The 13909-nt window shown below is 37.3% G+C and overlaps 1 protein-coding gene across 18 annotated transcripts in view; it reads right to left on the bottom strand.

Annotated features, from left to right (window-relative positions):
- The window catches only part of NRCAM (neuronal cell adhesion molecule), a 99258-nt gene that overhangs the window by 39392 nt on the left and 45957 nt on the right, over positions 1 to 13909 (bottom strand). For all 18 annotated transcript variants that reach the window (XM_085043319.1, XM_085043328.1, XM_085043337.1 and 15 more), the window contains 7 exons: positions 13396 to 13507; positions 11438 to 11622; positions 9728 to 9859; positions 1904 to 2047; positions 843 to 954; positions 351 to 517; positions 120 to 267 (listed from right to left, as the gene is read on the bottom strand). In XM_085043319.1, the coding sequence (XP_084899445.1) occupies positions 120 to 267; positions 351 to 517; positions 843 to 954; positions 1904 to 2047; positions 9728 to 9859; positions 11438 to 11622; positions 13396 to 13507 (1000 nt within the window). The remainder of the gene's footprint in view (positions 1 to 119; positions 268 to 350; positions 518 to 842; positions 955 to 1903; positions 2048 to 9727; positions 9860 to 11437; positions 11623 to 13395; positions 13508 to 13909) is intronic.

The raw sequence follows: 13909 nt of genomic DNA, 5'->3' as shown, positions 1-13909 counted from the left end.
ATGCTTATCAGCCTTTGAAAAGTTTCAATAGGTCAAAATGTTCCTTTCAAAGATCAGGAAAAGAAGCAGACAAAAGGACCTAGAAAATGAAAAATAAGGGAAAACTGTTTGATCCTTACCTTTCATCATCTGGCAGTTCATCATTGTCTTTCAACCATATAACTGTTGGTAATAGTGTAGAATCATGTTTTATTATACACTCAAAAGAAACCTGGCCATATCTCTGAATCACTTTGTATTCTGGCTGTTTAATGATCATTGTTGGATCTGAAATTTAAAATTAAAATTAGATATTTAGAAAGTCTGAAATTCTGTACTAATCAGTGATGAAAGAGTGATTAATTTCTCACCTTTAATTTCCAAGTGTACCTCATTTTGTATCTTTCCTAATTCATTTCTTGCCACACATGTGTATGTACCAGCACTATCCTTCTGAGCCACTGGAATTTCCAATGTTCCGTTCTCATGGAAAACATATTCATTTCCACGCAAGATGCTGCCTTTCACTCCCTTAAACCTTTATAGAAAAAGTAATACCATTATCCAGCATCATAAATTCTGTGTGGTTTTATTATCAACAAAACACAAACTTAGGACTGCCACATTAGAAAATAGATACAGAAGCACACAAAGAAATTTAAACTTGACTCTGTAGGCACAACTTTACTGCTGTCACATTAAGTATACGCAATATTGTATTAGTGAATTGTAATCAGCATAAATTTTAAAATACACTATTTTAAATTTGAAAATAGAGCTAAAATAGTTTTAAAGCTTTAGGTGTTTGTTTCCATAGAGATAACTAGTTCATCTTATTTAACTCAAGCACAACTGGAGCTTACCATTCAATTTCAGGCTTAGGTGACCCAAAATAAGCACAGTCTAGCAGTGCGGGACTGTCTGCGATGACTTGATACAGTTTATTAGCAGGAGTTAGAATTCTTGGTGGCTCAGCTGAAAAGACAAAGATATCTGTGTATAGATACAAAGATATAAATACCAAATATAAAGACATCAAGAATGGCCTAAAGAATTACATGTAAACATTCTTCTCAAAGATAATTTCAGGTCTCAGTCTAGGTTCAAATACATTCTACTGGCACTAGCCTGAGGAAAAGTTAATGCAGGGAAATTATCTTGTGAAAAACAACTGTTTCTTGCCTATTTACAAGTAATAATGATGGGCACCATAGGCAATGTTTTCAATTGGAAAATTTAAATCAGTATATACTTCAAGAAGATAATCTCCTGGGAACAGACTGAACTATATAATTCCAAACAAAGCTGCAGGCAGAAAGAAGCTAGGATGTATTTTTGGTGTAACACCTACATTTTCTTTCTTTTCAAAGACAGTGTCAATCAACACATCTGCCAGTTCCTGCAGGAGAGTAGCTAGAGGCCATTCTGCCTAAGATTTTCCTACTAATTTTGTTAAATTCAGCGAGAAGAACTAGGGTGGTGTTTGTGATCAGAAACACGTGCTAGGGAGGACTTTGAGACAAATACATAATCATGTCCCCTTGCAACAGCAACTATTCCACTAATCCAAAACATATAGACTCAATAAAACTGTATTGAAATGTACTAACTTATGCAATACTAATTCCTGCCTTCTTTGTCAGGCTTCTTTTTGATTGACTTACATAAACAAAATAAAAAGAGAGATAAAATTTCTTCCAGGTTTTCCCAGCTTTCACATCTATCTTTGTCAGTTAGGAACACTAAAAGTGAAATTCAGGCAAATCATAGAAAACAGCTATGTATACACTTGCTCTTTACAAAGGGCAGGAAATACATCAATTCCCAATTAAGACCTCAAGCAAGGCTTGAGCAGAGAGTCTGTATGTTAGTAGGCAAAAACTGAATACCCAAGAAAATAAAAAAATTGAAGTCTGCTTCTTACCCAGAACATTCACAAATGCATTTGCTAGCAAGTATCCATATTCATTGGAAGCATTGCACTGGTAGACAGCACTTGACCTTTCTTGCACGTGTGAGAAAATAATGGTGTCACCATCTACCTTTCTGCTAGGATCTTCTGGGGCAACTGTTGGTGTAAAGAAAAGAGTTACTGCTTTTCCTAAACTGCTGTTGGATTGCAAGTTTCATATGCCTGAAAAGAAGAAAGAATCTGAAAGACCAATATGCCCTTTATGTTTTTTTTCCTGATGATGTTAATTTTAATGCAAAAAAAAAGTTCTTCTAATTCTCCAGGTATTAATTCAGGATGGTAGAGTTCCAATTTTTTTAGAGGTTTTTTTGTTTGTTTTTCTTCCAAGGAAGTGAAGCTGAGATTGTATTTTGCATGCAGTACAGAGGAAAAATACCAATATAACAAGATTTAGGCAAATACAGTCAATATCTAGAAAAATATCGAAATATTTCTGAATATCAAAAGAAAATGCTGATACAATGACACAGTCTTCTGTGACTTCAAAGTTTCAAATTGATTGTTACACCATAAATAAATCTCCAAATATAAAAATAGCCATACTCAGTTGAAAATTATCACAGAGTAAAGCATAAGCAATTCCTTCACACAATATCAAAAATCAAACTTCACAAGAGCAGAGTTAGTAACTCAGTAGGTGGCACTCTTTCCCTTATGTAAGAATTATACAATGCCATTTCCTCTACTGGAGCAGCCTGAGCTGTCAAATAGCTCTTGCATCCCAGAAGCATCCAAAACATAACTGAAAATAAAATTCTAGGAAAATACTGAAGAAGAATAATAGCCACCAGTTCTGATATGACTGGATGGTGCTAGAGGAGTACAATGAAGAAAAAACTTAGCTTGTAACACCACACTGCATGAAAATGCACAATCTATAGTTTAACATTTTAAGAACATATTAAATAAGACCAGATATATTATTAATGTATAAAAAAGCACATGTATTATTAATAGTGAAAATTAATGGTAAAATTACTGATCTACTAACATGAAAAATAAATGTGTACATATACATAAATAAATGTATCCTAGTGTAGATGCATCATCAAAATTGACACCCTTATTGATGCTTGAAAAAATAAGTACATTTGTGGAACACATTTTCATGTAAGGAAATTTTTACTTATTTGAATTCATAAAAACATCAATCAACTAAATTAGCATCAATTTTCTGTAAGTGACAGGAACCTTTTGATTCAGACAATACCTTAGTACTCATCTGTAAAGTAAATGGAGATATTTGTCCCATTTTTTCTTAAAGTATCTATTACTGAATTCTCTACAAGAGAAGAAACCAAATGAAGGGGACCACAGCTCTGTGCTTCTGCTTAAGGGTATTTCCAGCTTGGGTGAAAGCTAAGGCCATTTTTCATGTAAGTACATCAATTCCCAAACAGCTGCCTCAAGAACAGATTTCAATTTCTGTTTTTTCTGATCTTCTATCACTCTGAGTTCAAATCTACATCACAAATTCAAAAAAATTGGAAAGGAAGAAAAAGGCACTACTGAGATTTTAAATGCTTATTCTGTTGACTTCTGGATTGCTGGCATGTATTTTTCTTCTCTTTTGCTTTACTTCCTATTGTGTTCCATGTTTCACATTGCTTCCTTTTCTATGTAAATGCCATTTTCATCAAAAGATTCATGGGCTGAAAATAGCCAGAGCAGGTGAGTAGCCCAGCAGGCAGGCCAGTCAGCTGCAGGTAGTGCTCTGTTTCTGCACACAAATCACAGTTAAATAGAAGACAGGCACAAGTGCTCTCCCAGGAGGAACAAGATCTGTCCACAGCCATTCCAAACATGGCTAATTTCTGCCCTGGGCTTCCCTCTGAATCCTGCTGCACTTTCTGCACCCAGGCAGGTCTTTAATTGGGTGCACTGACTGCTCCCCTCACACACACCCAACACATAATCCCTTACAGGATTATGTAGGGTCCCTTCAAAGAGATGGAAGCCATTAGTTCATTCATCTGTGACTGAAGGAGCTGCATTGTAAAGGAATGATCTAATCATTAAATTACTGTATTGAAAACGCAGTAGCATCTTCCCTTCCCAGTGCTGTATTTAAGGAAAAAAGGAGACATCCCCTTTCAGCTATCTGAAGGAAAGGAGATAGGTGCCTGTTCTCTGACAAGGGCTTCAATCTGGGGTCCCAAGAGAAAAGGAAACAGAAAAGTGTCAGGTTGGTTGGTGTTTCCTGTTAACTGGTCTAGCTACTTGGATGCTTAAGGGCACTGATTCAAAAGCTCCCCGTTAAGACTGGCATCTATACAACTGTCTGTTGAATGCAGCTTCTTTAATGATCTTAATGTGCTGCACTCACAGACGCAGAAATGCTGAGCTTGGAAGGGACTTTTGGACGTCATCTGGTCCAACCCCCTCTTAAAGCAGGGCCACTTAGATCCAGTTATCCAGAGCTGTGTCCAGATGAGGAAAGGATCACCTTCCTCGACCTGCTGGCTATACCTTTTTCTCATGCAGCCCGGGATAACGTTAACCTGTTTACCACAAGGGCACATTGCTGGCTCATGGTCAACTTGGCATCCACCAGGATGGCCAAGTCCTATTCTCCTAAGCTACAATCCATCTGGATGGCCCCCAGCACATACTGGCACTAAGGCTGTTCCTCCCCTGGTGCAGGACTTTGTTCCACTGATCATCATCTCTGAGCTTGGCCATTCAGCCATTTTTCTATTCACCTCCCTGTCTGTTTATCCAGCCCTTACATCAACAGCCTGTCTATGAGGATCTAATGGGAGACAGTGTCAAAGGCCTCTCTGCAGTACAGGCAGACATTATCCACTACCCTTGCCCTCATCTACCCAGCCAGTCATTTCATCACAGAAATATATCAAGTTGGTAAAGAATGACTTCCCCTTGGTGAAGCCACACAAACTACTCGTGAAAGTTTTCTAGTCCTTAATGTGCCTTGAAATGGTTTCCAGAATTAGCTGCTCCATCACCTTCCCAGGGATAAAGGTGAGGGTTACCAGCTTGTAGTTCCCTGGTTTCTCCTCTAGCTCTTCATGAAGATAGGAATAACATTTGCTTTCCTTCCATCTTTAGGCACTTCTCCCATCACAGACAGGTATGTTCAGTTTGCTCCTGCCCTAATCCTTTTCCAGCAAGGGTACATCTCATTCTAGTATTACCCTCTGGTCTTTTTTGACATGGGGTTCCTGAAGGTCAGTCTTGCCAGTAAAAACTGAAGAAAAATAGCATGCAGTACTTCAGCCCTTTCCATATTCCAGTCTTTTTCCCCCCCACTCCCAGCTTTTTCTGGGCAAAAGGAGTGATGGCATGGCCACTCAAACCCTGCTCATTTGTGTTTATGAATATTCTGGTCACATTACATGATAGCTGCATGAAAAGTAGAAAATGCTTTTGACGTATTAGACAAATCTGAATTTGGCACTGACAGGCAAAATAGCAAAAACCTACATAATACTTAAAATGGGCTTGTACAGACAGGATAATGAATTATGAGGATTTCCTACAGGAGTTCTGCTGCTGTAACAAGACAGGTGAACATGTGCTGACATTGGCAGCTGACATTTGCTCCCAATATCATGGAATCTCACCTTATGGATGTGTTTCAATCCTTTCTGAACAAAGACCTGTTTTCACCTAATTTTTTCATCACTTTGCATAATGATACAGCTACTTGACTAGCTATATTCAGCATATTCCTATACAGAGGAGGTGGAGCCTCCATCAAATACTTTTGTCATAGTAAGAGATCAGCACCCTGAATAACCTCTGTTCATTTGAATGCATACTTCCATCTGTTTCATAAACTTCTGACAGCATAAGCAATTACTTTTGCTAGTATGTTTAAACAACCACTATGGCACTATTCTTACTTTTTTTCTTGAAAAAAAAGAGAGAATGGCATGCACTCTCTGAACAGAAGCAGTTAAAACACACCATCAGGCTTAAAATTGGGAAAAAATCTGGATGAAAAAACCCTGGATGACTGAAACAGCAAAGAATGCCCTTTTCCTTTTCTTACCAATCTCGTCTGTTCCTCAGCATATTATTTTCATGTGATCACTGAAATCCTTCTTTTTCTGAGTTTCTGATTTTGACAGTTCTATTGTCTCCAAAGGGACAGCATTACCTGCACTAACTGTAACCATCCTTTGACTATTTTGTGCAGAATTGAAAAAAAACCTGATTTTCAAAGGTTTCTTTATCTGCTGAAGTTCCTAGGCCAGATGCACAGTTCCACACAATGACAGCAGACGCAGTGGATAAAAATCTTCCTGAGCAGTCCTCTCCTCTCCAAGACTGAAATACTGGGGGCATTAGAGTCCTGCAAATTTCTCCCTAACCTCCCATGGCTGCAGTGAACAGCTTGTGGTGTGTACTCTCAGATAACATGATGGATGATGAATCTCTGAGCCAGGGATTATCAAGGCCTTTCATGAAGGAAATTGAAGGGCTAATGTTTCTTCCTTAAATTCAATGTGAGTACTAATGGAAACTAACTCAAACCTAGAGATTCAGTGTGAAATGTGACATAAAAAGAGAAGAAAGTGTTGAGAGAAGATAAATAGCACCTTTGCACTACTGTGTACAAATCTAAGTGTCTGTATCTAATATTTAATAGCTCATCAAGAACTATAAACCATTGGACCAAAAAATTAGTCTTTTGTACAGTATTTGCAATGCCTTTCTGAAGTCCAATTATGAAAGAGCTTCCCCTTCCCAATTAATCTGGGTTGTTACTTTCTTAAAAGTTGAGATATTTTATGCATGGCTTCCCTTTTATAATACCATGCTGAATATCTAAGCAGTAAGACACAATGGATTATGCAGTGATATAAATAATGCAGATCCTGAGTGTTGATTGAAGCACAAGGCAACACAGAGTCATGGACTGAACTTTCAACTGCTACTTGCCAAAGTAATTCTAATTGACCTCAACGGGACTGTGCATGTGAGTTCAAAATACTCCTTCTGTGGGTAAACATTAGGAGGTTAGGTTAGGTCTTTATCATTCCAACATGTCTGAAGAAGATTTTTTGTGAGAAATGCTGGTGTTTTCAGCATTATTGTTGAAGAAAATTAATTAAAATATTTCAGGGAAACCTAAAGTCTTGATTAAAATTATTTTTTTTACTCAGATTATTGTAACATCGAACAAAATCCACACCACTGCAATTTTATTTCATAGGTGCTTAACACACACTACATTTTTCTCTGTTTTTCTCTTTGCCTTTTCCCTATAGATATTTAAGCCTCAGTCACTGACTGAGACATGGACGAATGGTTCTTTCTTCAACATTCCCCCTTCCTTGTCTGACTCTATTATGGAGAAACAAAACTGGAGGAATTAAGTATCTCCCAGTTGTGCTTTCCAACAGAAAATTAAAGTATTGCAAACAGATTACTAGGCCACAAGAGGCACATTGTGGGATATATGATGACAGCAGGGCTTTGAAATTCAAATGTAGCTCTTTTCTTTGAAATACTGCCATGGGTGTAGCTCTCTCAGCACTGCCCTGAAGCTGAAACAGCTGCTTTAGTTTCCTTTTACAGTGATTTCCTAATCATTCAGTTGGAAGATGAGGGGCTCAATTCTATAATTAAGTAACAAGTGAACAAAAAGGCACACTGCACTGGGTAGTTTCCAGAACAGCTTTTGATAACTCAGAATAATAAGAAATCACAAGAATCTTAAGAACTGCACTTTCTGTGATCACCATGCTTCTCATAGATGCCCTGACAGATGCAGTGCACTGGAGCATCCAATCAACTTGCACTTTAATATTTAACGTGGATAAGACATCAGCTTTTCTCAGCAGTGCAAGTGACCTTTAATATAAGGCTGAGCTACCCACTTATTCATGTCCTATGTTCTTTTCTTCTTTTTTTGCCCTACTGAGATTGAGTGGGTAATTTAACTAAAAGTCTTTTAATTTTTACTCAATTCCCCTCAACAAGGCTTTGTGTACTGATTCCTCAAGGCCACTCAGCCAATACATGCTGCCCTTGTATTTGGGAAAGCAGCCATCCTACAGCTGCTTCTGAAAACTCTATGTTTCTTAATGTTTTACTGTTATCCTGATAGAATGCAGAACATATCATCGCTTTTCTGGAAAATGTACTTGTCTGTTATTTGAACAGGTTGTCCTACAGCTTTGATAAGGAAGAACACCAAGGCAAAGCTGCCCCTCATAGCCAGGTGAAAATGATTTTACTAGTCAAGAGGCCTGAATTCATAGTTAAACTACAAGAACTGCAGGATAAAAATCCCCTCCAAACAAATGAACAAGAAGAGAATGGTGAGTATATAGAAAATAGCAAAGGAAGATTAGACCACCAAAAACCCAGAAAGGAAAGTGAAGGACAGGTACTTATCTTTGATGATAACATGTGCATTATGATATATTTATTTATAAATATATACACTACAAAATTACATGGATATTTTCCCATTTTTATGTTGTACCATTGTTTGATGAGGTGATTAATGTCAGTTTACGTAACTTATTTACCAAAGGAAACTTCTCATTTTAAATCTCAGGCTGGAGATCTCACCTTTAGGATTCCTGAAACAGGTTATTTGCTAAATATTTTCATTTATTTGAATATTTGGAGCCTTATTTTGCCCCCCAAAGTTGCATTTTTTCCCCCTACAAATAAGTTTAAACTCTTTTGTATACCAAATACTTCAAATATATCTAATGAGGTTTCTAATTTACCTGTTGCTATTGCCTAGACTCTGACTGCAGAGAATCCTTCTCCATGTCCCAAACTGGGTGAATTACACTTTGTCAACAGATTTAAACATCTTCTAAACTTCTGAAAGTGGCAGAAGTTACACTGTCATACTTTAAACAGACTAGTATTTTTGAGTACGTTACCTCTCATGAGCCAACAGGTCAGACAGTCTGGTTTTTTACTGTTGTTTTGTGAAAGAGGAAGGATAAAGGCAGACAAACCAAGTGTGACCTTACAGTACAGGGTATGCTCAGTGCAAACCCAGCTGACAACACACTGCAAGTTCTTCCCAAGGCAAGTTGTACTATATATAGCAGCTACCTTGTGTCTGTCATGCAGCATTGCCAGTCATAACACTGCAGCAATTAAGTGGCTCAATCACCAGTTCAGGGCTGCTTTTCTTACCCATGCAAACAGAGACAGCTGTTCCACCGCCTTAGGGGTTCCTTTTCTTTGACACCTACTTGGCACAAACTGTTTGCCAGGTAGCGGCTGACACATTCAGACAGTTTTGCTGCTGCAGCTTCTTAGGGCTGAAGCCTGGAAGGCTCAAACATATGCTAAGCTGCAAATCCTGCAGCGTACTGCAAATACTGCAAATCCTACAAGTGCTCTCTATACCCACAAATGTTAGTTCACTTTCTATACCACATTTAGGAATCCTAGGCAACATCTGAGTTGCAGTGGGGCAGCAAAAGAGAGAACTAGCAGACATGACTGCCACAGAAACACAGTGGTAACAACAACACCCCAGCAATGGCCCTGCAAGAGGGACCATCCAATTTCCACAAAGATACTACCAGCAGAACACCAGACAGAATAACCAGGACCATGGTTACACATTTTAGTTCCCTCAAACACATTAGAGGCACATTTTTTTGTTCCACTTTTAAGAACCACAGTATTTTTATCACATCTTTTACGATTCACCTTTTAGTCAAAAACTATGCAAACACAGGCTCTTCACATATATTTGGAAAAAACCACCCTGAGATTCCTCATATTTTCTTACTCATGCATCTGTAAGGTAATTAAGAATCTTACTTGCTATGGGAACACCATTTGCTAACCAGCTTATACTAGGCTTTGGGTTGCCATTAGCTCTGCAGATCAACGTTCCATCTTCTCCAGGAGACAAGACCAAGTTTCTGGGCGCTGTTATCCAGTATGGAGCAGCTGGGTTTAAGAAAAGGAAGACAGTAATTATTTTCCAATATTACGTACAGAAATTCGTAAGGCACAGGCATGGTAACCAGAAGATAAGTCAAATGTGTAGATACAGATTTAGAGCTATCCTGTTAATTTATATGTGTGTGTGTGTATATATATATGATAATTAACTGGTGGACCATACATAGACATAGATATAGATGATATAGATACAAATAGATGATATAGATATAGATATAGATGATATAGATATAGATAGATATAGATAGATACAGATAGATATAGATAGATACAGATAGATATAGATATAGATGATACTCAATTAACTGGTAGATCATACATTGACTGAACTGAGCCTCTGGCCACCCGCTGCATTAAAATTCTGAGATGAACAACAAGAGGCTCTTTGTTTCATTTAGGGCTCCCTGCTTCGAATATAATTTGCCTTTCCTAAAGCAAGCAAAATTTATCTGAGTATGGCATCTGCAGAGACTACAGTGGTCTTTTGATTAATTTCAGAGATAGTCATGCTCATAATAGCTAGGCTGCTAGGAATGAATTTAGCTTTGATTACATAAAAAGATTTCATGTCAAGGGTGAAATTTACAAATGGCAAAATCCTTGGTCTCACTGAATTCAACGGATGATTGCAGTGGGGCCAGATGTTTACCTGAGACAGATGAAAACACACAGAGATCAAAATGGGTGAAACACTGTCCTTACTAAAAGCTATTTGCCTATTTCTCTATCATTTTTTACAATAAATAACCACAAACAGCATATATGATCATATCTTGCAATTAATTTCCAGATTTTGGATTGATGGACAGATGCAAACAGAAAATTAAACTTCTGCTCTTAGAAAGAAGGTTAAATGTGATCATAAAATCATGCTGATCTACAGCAAAATAAATGACTATTTAGCATGCAAAGTAAGCAATACAGCTGACTATTTCAATGACTAATTAACTGTCATTACAGTTTTTTGTTTCGCGGTATTCACAGCATACTTACAATTCCTATTTAGACAAATATATTGTAAATGCTTTCAGAACTATAAGGCATCATATCTTGGGTAAAAAACATAAAGATAGAAACCCAGATATATCAGTAACAGAGAAAAAGGAAGAAAAATGTAAGACTGTAAGACTAGTAAAACAGAGAAAAGAAATAATCTGAGCTATATGAATGGAGAGAAGAAAAATGGAGGAAATAAGGAGATGATGCAGAGAGATAAGGAGGAAGATATAGAAACAAGAGAAAGAAGCAGTCTAATGACAGATAATCAAAGGATCTAAAATAAATGTAATACTTGTGCTAACTAAGACATTATCTTACTAGTGTTACAGTACAATCCCAATTTAGCCTGATGCTTTACAAAGTAACATTAAAAGATGAAAAAGATCTTAGAAATAGTAAAGCCCTTCCAGTATTAGAATTCAGACAGTTGAATGGTTGTTTCCGCAGGGTGATTTTTAACTATTATCATTCATCCTTTTAGCTATACTTCATCCTAGAAAGACTGCTTCAGTCCTGCATTCTGGACCCTTGACAACATTACATTAAGGATTAATTTAGTATTACCTTTCACAGTTACTGAAATGACATGATGAACTGAACCTAATGTATTTCTTGCTGTACATTTGTAGTTCCCAGAGTCAGCTTCAGAAACATCTATAATCTTGAGAGTTTTCTTAAAGTTTTCAAAAAACGTTCTGTTGGCTGGCAGTTCCCCACCCTCTTTAATCCAGCGGATTGCCGGTGTGGGTCTGGAGAAGTAAAAGCACAGATCAACTTTAGGGACTGAAGAAAAGGAAGATAAGAGTTCAGTATGTTAATATTTTTAACATATGTTTTATAAATAATTACTTTAAGAGCCTCTACCCAGATTCTGGGCCACATCCAACAAATATGAAAAATATGCCAGCATTTGTTTCTAGGAAATGACAAGTCTCACTAACATTGTCAATGGCCATCTGTCCACAAGATTAATAATTACTGAATACATTTGTCTGCTGATTAATCTGAAAAACCTGGTTAATAACTGAAGACAAGTTCATTTCAAATCGCACTGTGCTTCTACTATTATATTGATGCTCATGGGGTTTTAAAGGTAGCTTCTAGATAACAACAAGCTTATAATTGTCCTTTGTATGAGCAATACCTTAATGCTTCATGATCATAAACTTTACAAAAGAGCTGTAAGGAGACAGAAATATTTCTTGGGAGAAATCAAGAAAAAAATGTCAGTGCTGAGTCAAGTATAGCTACTTGTCACTGCACCATGTCTAAACGTTGGCTATATAACTTCGTCCACTGAGGTTGAAAGTTGTTCAAACATGCAGAGATATACTTTGAAAATTACAAGAAATCACAATTTACTGCTTACTGAGTAGAATGTCCTCTCTCAAATAATAATGGCTCTAGGCAAATATTCCCTCAGCAGTCTAACATCACATATTTTATTACATAGACACAAAGCTATATAATATGTAATACTCTATCTTTTTCATAGGTTTCATGCAGCTGTTTTACTGGAGTTTGGATCACCAAATACTTTTATTGCATGGCTGTCAAAAGGCATGTGACTCTATTACAGGTGAAGGTTACCTGGGCTGATGCTACTCCCACTCACAGGGGTGGTTTTGCTAGTGCTGCTGGGGCAGCCACCTGAGCAAGCTACAGCCAAGACTGAAACACTGCACAGTTGGACAGATCAAGCTGTGCCCTGAGCTTGCCCTGTGGAAGTCATGCAAGTGAACACCCATGCATGATGCTGTGATGCATGATTTGCAATTATTGGCTTTCCTCAGGGCTACCTCAGAGCACTCTGCATTAAATACCTTTGTGCACTGTGAACATATTTACAGTTCTTGAAATAGGTACTAAAGATTTTCCACTTCTATTCTATAACCAATCTATTCTCAGATTTCTTCCTGAGAATGAAACTGATTTGAAGATCAACCTAGTTCATGAAGTTAAATTTCTCTTTAGTAATTTTGTTTTTGCACAACAACAATTAAACTCAATTACAATGCAAAATTTGATGTAAGGACCTGAAGTTATGTTCTAATGATTCCCACCTAGCTGATCTACTAAGTAATTATTAACATATATAAGCAATTTTCTTGGATTAGAACAGCAAATTCTTACCTATTTTTATATAATTTAAGAACCTAATGATTGTAAACTTAGCAAAACAACAGAAGCTTTACTCCGGAGTGCAAATCTGTGGAAATGTGCCTGAGTTTAGTCTGTAGCATTTCTTGCTTGTGTCCTTTAAAAACCATGGTACAACCCGTATTGTGCATGTAGGGTTTGGGGATATGAGAAGGCAGAGGCCATGCATGTTCACAGATGGTGTCAAAGTGCTGATACCCAAGTAAATGGTGGCGCTCCTTAAAAAGCTCCTTCCATTTTACACTTCTGCTTCTTTGAAACATGTACCTTATACAGCAGTAACATTTTAAGCATCTCTGAAATGTTTCCCTCTGTTTCTGTATTTCTATTTAGGAAAAAAAGATGTCTAAAACATAACTCACAATCCTGCTGCGATGCACTCCAACAAAAGCACATTTCCTCTGAGTTCCACTTTGGTACTTGTGCTTCCTGTTGGTGTTAGAAGAACTGGCTGCCTTTCTGCAACTGGCGTTGCTGGAACAATAAGTGGTAAAATAATTAATTTCTAAATTTTGTTCTAATACCAATCAAGTGCATACATTCATTCTCACATTTTGGACAGAGATTTTGCTCCACATTAGCCATTTGATTAAAAGTCATTGTGTAGCACAACTACAAATCTGAACACATTAGTTTTTTGACAGACATAACATAGCTGTTAAATGCCACAATTTTGAACACATGGAAGAGAAATGTTATTATTAAAAGACAGGAACAATTGATACAAAACTTTTACACAGGCAACTATGAAGTCTAAGCAGCTGCTGTTTCATTTAACAGAACTATAATGGGGAGTAAGAGGCACTGGTGTGTCGCACAGTGCAAGACTGAGACTTACTGAAAATTTTTGGGCTTCCATCAAAACAAAAATAAAGC

Source organism: Lichenostomus cassidix, chromosome 1Aa (assembly GCF_008360975.1).
Source record: "Lichenostomus cassidix isolate B80296 chromosome 1Aa, HeHo_3.0, whole genome shotgun sequence".
In the NCBI taxonomy this organism is placed as follows: Eukaryota; Metazoa; Chordata; class Aves; order Passeriformes; family Meliphagidae; genus Lichenostomus; species Lichenostomus cassidix.
This window is presented reverse-complemented; position numbering and strand designations above follow the sequence as displayed.